A 9,087-nucleotide genomic window follows, 5' to 3' on the forward strand; every position below is an offset into this window, starting at 1 on the left:
AACGTTTGTATGTGTGTGTGTGTGTGTGTGTGTGTGTGTGTGGATAGATGAATGGATGGGTGTAAGGATGTATAGAAATGTGCGTGCGTGCGTGCGTGTGTGTGTGTGTGTGTGTGTATGTCAAGAATCAGAGTGAGGGAAAGAGGCAGAGAGACAGAGTGGAAATGAGAGACAGAGACAAAGAAAATCAGAGACACAGGCAAAGATAAGCAATAGGATGCACAACAATGAAACTCACACCAGTATGAATGGTTTTGTTGTTTTTTTTGTGTGTTTTTTTTTTCCATTTTATTGGACCAGACTTCTTTTTCATCATCATTAGGCAAAACGCCACACATACACACACACACACACACACACACACACACACACACACAACAACAACAACATTCATACTCAACCAGCAATAAGCCCCCCCCCCCCCCCTCCCCCCTCCACCCCCCCCCACCCTCACCTCCCGCCCGTAAGACAGATAAAAGTGGCAACAGTGTGAAAATAGTGAAGTTTTCAATCTCGGGGGAAAAAAAAGAAAGAAAGAAAAAAAAAAGAAGTGCCAAAATATATCCAGTTGTTTTTTTTTTCTTCTTCTTCTTCTTCTTTCTTGACTCAGCAAAATCACATGAATAAACACCAAACACCATCATCATCACTCGGAAATCGACTGTAGTCAAGATGAAAACAACAAAACAAACAGAAAAAAAACAAAGAAATCACCAATGATATATTAGTATCACAATCCGTTTTCTTGTTAAGAGACAGATAACAAGAGAGAGAGACAGAGAGCATGATTTAAATAAACAGCTGGAACCTTTTTTTTTTTTTGGTAAGATTATGCCGGTCATAATATACCAAGCAAATTCTCATTCTCACTTTCGCTTAGTCCATGTATGTATATACATAAATTATTATAATTTTTATATAGTAAGAGTCCCACTGCTCTCATTTCTCATTCTGCAATATCCGCATTTGTTCGTTTTCACTGTCCCAAGTTTTGATTTGAAAGCACATTTAAAAACAGTCGTGTTACAGTGAAAAGATGGTTGGAGAAAAGGAAAGGGGGTGAGAACACTTAGGTTCCGACATGAGCTTCAAAAAATATATTATTCATAGATATGACAATGGACTGTATTTCTTTTTGGCGGGGCGGGGGGATGGGGGGGGGGGGGGGGGGGGCGAGGGAGGATGTAATGGAATTCTTGTTACTCGAAACAACGGTTTTGGGTGTTGTTGTTTTTTTTTGTGTTTTTTTTTTACACAACGTTTCTGATCCAAAGGGAGACTTCACTCAATGAAGCTTTTCCCCCACTTTTCTTTGTGAGGGGCGGTTGTTGGACACTCGACATTAAAAAAAAAAAAAAAAAAAAAAGGTTTCAGTGAATGCTATAAAGACGATGGCCATACTGTGTACTCAATTATGTGCACAGTTAAAAACATCAAATCATAATCATGTACATGCTTAAAAGAAATAACAACATAACCAAAAAACCCAAAAAAAAGTCAAATAAATACAGCCAAACATACTTCAAGATCTGCGTAGTAACAATCGTCTACTTTTGCTGCCTGTTGGGAATACACGTATCTGTGATTATTCAGTTTCGACCTCGTATGGCTTTTTCAAGCCATCTAGTCGTTTTCTGTCTGCGGTATTGTTTGGGAGTGTGGATAAAAGACAAGAGAGAGAGAGAGAGAGAGAGAGAGAGAGAGAGAGAGAGGTTGCATGACAACAAGCAATCCACGACAAAGCACAGACAATATCTAACAAGAAAGAAAGAACTAAGGAAGGAAGGAAGAGAAAACAAGAAAAAGACAATAATGATGAGATGACTCACAACATGGCACATGGTTGTTCTGACTCGTGGAAACGGGGGGAAGAAAAGAATAAAGCCTTCTGAGTCCAATAGACTGACCGACAAGCTATTGTATTGTACATGAATACAAGATGTGAATTAAAGAGTGAGAGGGGGTGGGGGCGTGGGGGAGGGAGTGGTCACAGAGAGAGCAAAGCATCCTAAAGAGCCCTACCATGAGCACCAACAAGATGATTTGTTACTTTCTCGCGTGAGGTCAACCATTCTTCATCTTCCAATGCGGTCAGTGCAGTGTGTGTGGGGGGGCACTAGGTATATATAATCCTGGTATCATAACTTGATACGTTCCTTCACTTCTCGAGGGGCGGGTATATAATACCCACTTCCATACCAGGGCCAGCTGGTTCCTAACATATTTAGGCGGATAAAAGAAAGAAAGAAGGAAAGAAAGACAGAAATATATTGATAATGAAGGATAAAATGCAGCACCAGTCTGCTACGACCCATTCAGAAATGGAACGAACTCGAAATTTGGAGAGAAAAAAATGATATCTGAAATTGAAATGATTTACAAATTATTTACATACATATTTATAATAATAATAATAATAATAATAATAATAATAATACAAGGGGATTACAAGCTCGGGTTCGACCTCTCAACCGCCAACAAGTATGTAGCTTTTCAGGTTCAAACATCGTCCATCTTGTGGGGCAAGGGCTGATAATTACATGCGCGAAGGAAACAACAAAAACTGGTTGATTAAATTATGGAACGTATCTTTCACATTGAACAACAAAAAGGAAATGATTTTCTGGCTTTTTGTACAAAAACATCCGCAGCGAGACAGAGACAGACAGACAGAGAGAGAGAGACAGAGAGAGAGAGAGAGAGAGAGAGAGAGAGAGAGAGATGCCATTGAATACATTAATTGTCAAACACTTGCCATTACACAGTACATTCAAAGGACTTGAGAAAAAAACAAAAAAACAACAACAACAAAACAAAAACAACAAAAAACTACGACTTGTTTTTTTGAAGTGCAGCTGTACTTTCTCTTTTTTTTTCTGTCTTTAAAAAAAAAAAAAATAATAATAATATTACAAATCATTGAATTAAGTGCTGTCCATGAATTTTTTTGTCTTTCTTTACAGGGGCATAGTACAGATAGGAACAAAGACGAAAAAGTCACAACGTCAGATGACCGAGAAGAATCAGCAATATATAGCACCGGGAACCATCTTGTTTGTGTCCCCCCCCCCCCCCCCCCCCCCCCCACCAACTCAAAAAAGTTGTCAGGCCATCAATCAGTTCAGTTAGCAGACGCAAGACTCTGACAAGGTTGGGGGATGGGGTGGGGTGGGGGGGTGGGGTGGGGGGGATCAATAGGGGAGAGGAGAGGGTGGGGGGGTGGTGGGTGTGAGGAGCCGTTGCACAATGGATAGAGGAGGGAGGAGGAGGGGGGGGGGAGGGGAGGTGGAACAGAAGGAACGACCGTTCAGTCTGTTGGAGATGAGGCAACATGTTGAAATGTGGATCTCAGCCACAGTTGAAAAAAAAAAAAAAGAGAGAGAGAGAAAAAATCAAAGACCCCTCCATCCCCTCCCCTGTCCTCAAACTACCCCTACCCCTGAAAATCCACAACACAATGTCATCATCATCATCATCATCATGATCAGCATCATAAGGAGGTGGTGACGACCAGCGGCAGAGTGGGGGTGACGACGGAGGTGCAGGTGACCCCCACCCCTACACTCTCCAGCCCCGACACGGAGCATAGCCCCGAGGAGTCCACCACCAGAGGGAGGGTCCCCGCCGCCGAGTGCGCTGACGGCGAGATCTCAGAAGTGTCCGGCAAGATGGGCGGCGACATCACCACGGCGCTGGGGGTCAGCGTGTGTGTGGGGGTGGTGCTGGTGGTGGTGGAGGTGGAAGAGGAGGCGGGGAGGGGCAGGGTGGAAGAAGAGGAGGAGGATGGTGCCTTGGGGGCGGGTGTGGCGGAGGAGGAGGAGGAGGAGGGGGAGGTGAGAAGTTTGGAAGAGTCTTTCTTCACCCGCGGCTTGTTGTGCACCTTGGCGTGGCGCTTCTTCTCGTCCGAGCGGGCGAACTTGCGGCCGCAGATGTCGCAGGAGAAGGGCTTCTCGCCCGTGTGGGTCCGGACGTGGGTGGTGAGGTGGTCACTGCGGGAGAAGGACCGCCCGCACACCTTGCAGTGGAAGGGCTTCTGGCCCGTGTGGATGCGGATGTGGCGGGTCAGCTCGTCGCTGCGGGAGAAGCGGCGGTCACAGTTGTCGACGGGGCAGGCGTAGGGGCGCTCGTGGGGCGGCGTCTTGGAGGGCCGGTTGGGGTACTTCCGGGGCTTCACCGGTAGCAGCTTGAGGCTGGCGGGGCTCTGGGCGTAGGGCTGGTTCAGCACGGCCATGGACCCCGCCTTGCCGCCAGAGGTTCCCGAGGTGGAGGGCCCGAAGTCCATGGGGTTGGGGCCGGCGGCGGTGGACATTATGAACTGGTCCTGCTGGTCCATGGCCTCCGGGTTGACGCCGGGCTCCGTCTTGATGGTGCCGCCCATAGGGAACTGCGGAGTGTTGACCTGCAGCGCCGAGAAGTCCGGCAGCTGGGCCATCTGGCCGCTGGTGGATGGCGTGATGGTCCACCTCAGATCGGCGTTCAGGGTCTGCTTGTTGGGGCCCAGCTCGGAGATCTGCATCTGCAGGATGGTTTCCGGCAGCGGGCAGGTGGTGGGCAGGGTCAGGAAGTTGGTGGGTTCATGCTGCTGCTGTTGCTGTTGTTGTTGTTGCTGGGCGGGTTGTTGTTGTTGCTGGGTGGTGGTGGTGTAAGACGGGGGCTGTTTCAGACTGCCCACCACCGCTCCCAGGTCTATAGACACGGGCATGGGCAAGGACTGGGAGTAGGGAGGGGGAGGGGGCGGGGAGGAATAGGGCACGGGGCCCAGGCCGGTGGCCTCCCCTTCTGTCTTGACAGAGCTGTCCTGCAGGTCCAGGGTGGGCGGGTCGGGGGAGGTGGGGGAGCAGGACGTCAGCGGGCTGCCGAAACCCTGGGAGTACGTGTCCTGCTCCGCTCCGGACACCGGGGAGTTGACGGCGGACACCGGGGAGGGGGAGGAGGAGGAGGGCACGAAGGGGGCGGAGGAGGAGACGGCGTCAGTGACGGTGCAGACAGGCACCGTGAAGTCACAGGACATCTGCTGCTGAAAGTCACCGGGCAACGGGATGGGCTGTTGTTGTTGCTGCTGCTGCTGCTGCTGCTGCTGTTGTTGTTGTTGCTGCTGTTGTTGCTGTTGCTGTTGTTGTTGGTGGTGGTGGAGGAACTGTCCGGTGGAGGTGAGGGTGCCTGGGTTGTTGATGAGGGCGTTGAAGATGGGGTTGAGGGGGGAGAGGAGGGTGGCGAGGTTGGGCTGGTGGCTGGGGCCGGGCATCTCGCTGTGACTGGACGACGGCGTCATGGCGGTGGTCACCAGCGTCCCCTTGTAGGTGATGGTGTGCGTCGTGCCGCCCCCGCCACTGTTGCTGGAGGAGGAGGAGGAGGAGGGGGAGGAGCCGCTGCCGCGGTGATGGGGAAGCATGGCCTCCACTGCCTTGCTGTCAGGGATGTTGATGGAGGCGACGATGTTGGCTGCAACACAGACACAGGTCCGTTATTACTGGAGGCCTGTTACGATGGTGTGCAGGTTAAACAGGAGCCCGGTACCTCATAGCTTAAAAAGCAAATTATTATAACTCTCATCAAGGATTAAGATTTTCGGCAAGGCATGTTGTTCCAGTCTGTCTCTGAGTTGGCGGTAGTGGGGGCTGGTTGAGTGGTATTGGTCCAGTTGGATGTGTTGTATTGTATTGTTTTATATTGTAGTGTGTGTGTGTGTGTGTGTGTGTGTGTGTGTGTGTGTGTGTGTGTGCCGGTGTGCACAGTTCAATGATTTCCTCGTTTGTATGTGTGTCCGAAATGTCAAAAGTCAAAATTGTATTTCAAGATTAATGGCTGTGTGTGTGTGTGTGTGTGTGTGTGTGTGTGTGTGATGAAGTCACTGTAAGTCATGCATTTGTCAAGAGAAATGAGCTCACACACACACACACACACACACACACACACACACACGGATACACTGAAGAAGTAGCAGGCGTCTCGGCAACAGACTGGGAAATGAATGAAGACAGACAGGGAGAATCAGGGGAGGAGGAAGACTAGGAAGATGGGGAGGAGGAAGACTAGGAAGAGGGGGAGGAGGAAGACTAGGAAGAGGGAGGAGGAGGAAGACTAGGAAGAGGGAGGAGGAGGAAGACTAGGAAGAGGGGGAGGAGGAAGACTAGGAAGAGGGGGAGGAAGACTGAGGAAGAGGGAGGAGGAAGACTAGGAAGAGGGGAGGGAAGACTAGGCAGAGGGGTAGGAGGAAGACTAGGAAGAGGGAGGAGGAAGACTGAGGAAGAGGGGGAGGAGGAAGAGGGGAGGAGGAAGACTAGGACGAGGGGGAGGAGGAAGACTAGGAAGAGGAGCAAGACAACGTAACAGTTGTGTAATAGGAAGCAGACACGAATCCCGGACTACATTCCAATGTCTGAAAAGGAAAACTAAAAGAACGAAACAGCAGTGTCATAAGAAGCAGATCATTATGAATGTTATGTTCCAATTTCCGAAAAGGAAAAACAACAACAACAACAAAGTTCTTTTTAAACAGAATAGATTATCAAAGTTTCTTGAAAAAGAGTGAATTTGATTGTAAACGACGCTGAAGCCTGTCTGATTAGAATTCCCCGCCCCCGCTAGTTTGGGTTGGGGGGAAAGCAAACCGTATTGCAGTCAATGAAGAACTATACCATATGGCACGTTGAGAAAACAAAGTCCGATGTTCTCTCTCTTTCACAAGCCCTCTCCCTCTCTCTTACTCTCTTTGGGTCCACGGGCAAGACCGAGTCAGCATTTGAAAGTCTCGAAGAACCCTGTATTATATAACAACCCCCCCACCTCCGCACCTCCCCCAAAAATCCAGCAACAACCAGGTCACTATCTGAACTTGTAGCAGTCGTTAATAGTAACCAAATGTAACAAGTTCACCATGTAACATCATGGTTGATATGACAAAGGCAGGCAGGCAGACTTGGCAGGCAGGCAGGCAGACAGACAGACAGACAAGCAAGCTGCTGCTGCTGCTGCTGCTGATGATGATGATGATGAAAGGTGCCAGACAAACTCCGGAGCGATGCCGAGACGAGTGTCACCCGCTCCAGCTTCCAGAGAGCATCTGTCCTCACCCCCAAAGCTTCTTTCACCGCCTGCCCACTTGCCCCGCCCCACCCCACCCCACCCGCACGCCCCCGCCACACCTGCCCCCGCACGCATCATGCCAATGACTCCGACAGGCGCGCTGCTGCCTGGTGCCTCTGTCTGTCGTGTGTATGCTGCTGGTGACTTGCAGATTCAGCGGAACCAAAGCGGCACTGAAGTCTAAAAACAGCATCTCCGCCCACCTTCTCTGAGCCACCCCCTCCCCCCCTCCACACACACACACACACAACACCACCACCACCCTCCTCCCACCTACATCCCCCCTCCCTCCTCCTCCTCCTCCTCCTCCAATCCCACACTATCGATCTTCTAAAGCTCTCTCTCGCCAGGCAAACGACAGCACCGCTCGAGATACTGCAACCCGACTCCCTCGATTTGGTGCTACAGAGAGAGAGAGAGAGAGAGAGAGAGAGGTTGCATCGACAGATAAAAGTCTCAGAACAGAAACAGAGCCAAAAATAGACACGCTCTCTCTCTCTCTCTCTCTCTCTCTCTACGTGTGTCTCGCGAGCAAGCACGCAAACCCGCTGCAACGTTCGCCATGAAAGCCCGAGTCATGAATATGCATTAGGAGACTTTGGCTGCCTGTCAAGCAGAAGGCAAACGCCAGCGTTGCACCAAGCTCGCTCTCTCACTCCCACTCCGTTCCCACGCCGATTCTCCTCCAGTTTGCCCAACCTGCCCATGATCAGTCCAACACCTCCAACAACACATCTTAAGTCCCAAACGATTGAAAGAGAACGAGGGATAACAGTCCAAATTCAAGGATATCTTTTTTAGCTAAACGGGACAGCGAGACCGCCTCGTTCGACGCCATGGTGATGACGTAGAGCTGTTGCTAAGAATACACTCTCAGCTGACACGGCTCTGCCGCATTGCTACACAGCGGCGAGTTCCCCCTGTCAGGCCGAACACACACTCGGTCACAACACATCCAAAACTATCACCAAATTTCGAAGTCGGGGAAGGATGAAATTCAAACACAACACTTACCGGTAGCGGTGATAGGGGGTGGCTCCAATGTATCGGGTCCGAAGAAGGAAGTTTCCGAACATGTTGTCACCGGGGTATTCAAACACTCTTCCAAGCTCTCCGAGGCATGTCTGCCGGCGCTGGTCAGCGCTGAAGTGTCGAAACAAAAGCTGCTGACATCCGCCAGTGCCACTTGTGACAAAGTGTCAAGACCGTCCATAATCATCACGAATTTTAAATCAGTACACTTCCGATCAGCCGATAATGTATGCTGAGCGTAGGCGAGGATTTCACCATACGTTAAGCTACTTGGGTTTCGTGAGAATGGCTTACAACGCTGTCTCTCTTTACGCACGGTGTTCACTAGACTGGGCTGAATCTATGAATGAACCTCGCTCTTTTATACTGGCAGTTGTGAATGAACTGCTCCGACTGTCTCATGCCCATATTAGGGGCAAGCCTCATTAATTGCCATGGCGACGACCAATGGGAAGGCGGCCCATTTTGACGTCAATTTACGTCATAGGCTACTAGCGCCGCGACCTTTACGATCGGCATGCGAGCCCGTTGAAATAGGTCACAACTGGTTCATAGAAACTTGCAAATTCATCCACAAACGCGGTCCTTCTGGTCTAAATATTTAGAGCACTATGATCTCCCACCCCTATGCCAGCCAACTGTTTCAATTTTCAACGCAGAATCAATCGTTTAAACCGCCTTTGCCTTCATAGTAATGAAATATTCAAACGGCCCATCGTAATGGGTTACCTCTCATCCGGGACATTTAGGCGAGTGCCATATTTGGAACACAAAGGCCGCAACAGCTAACCTTTGAGCAGAAGCCTCGTTCCAGGTCAGCATTGACGTAAGCGCTGCAGGGAAATAATCTGACCATATATGGAAGAGACACTTCCGACTCTGGCCGGAACTGTCGTAGCTTTATATGGAGATAGCCGTAGACGCTCGGCAAAAGTCGGGAGGAACTTTCCGGAACGAGCGTTATGTTTA

General features: G+C 49.8%; 1 protein-coding gene across 1 annotated transcript; it reads right to left on the minus strand.

Moving 5' to 3' along the window:
- Positions 1–260: 260 nt before the first annotated feature.
- LOC143296514 (uncharacterized) lies at positions 261–8,457 on the minus strand. The gene is made up of 2 exons (XM_076608504.1): positions 8,101–8,457; positions 261–5,442 (listed from the first exon to the last, which is right to left on the minus strand). Exons 1-2 carry the CDS (start codon positions 8,303–8,305, stop codon positions 3,491–3,493), a joined length of 2,157 nt encoding a protein of 718 aa, XP_076464619.1. The 5' UTR covers positions 8,306–8,457; the 3' UTR covers positions 261–3,490.
- Positions 8,458–9,087: the final 630 nt, after the last annotated feature.

This window comes from Babylonia areolata, chromosome 2 (genome assembly GCF_041734735.1).
Source record: "Babylonia areolata isolate BAREFJ2019XMU chromosome 2, ASM4173473v1, whole genome shotgun sequence".
Lineage (NCBI taxonomy): Eukaryota > Metazoa > Mollusca > Gastropoda > Neogastropoda > Buccinidae > Babylonia > Babylonia areolata.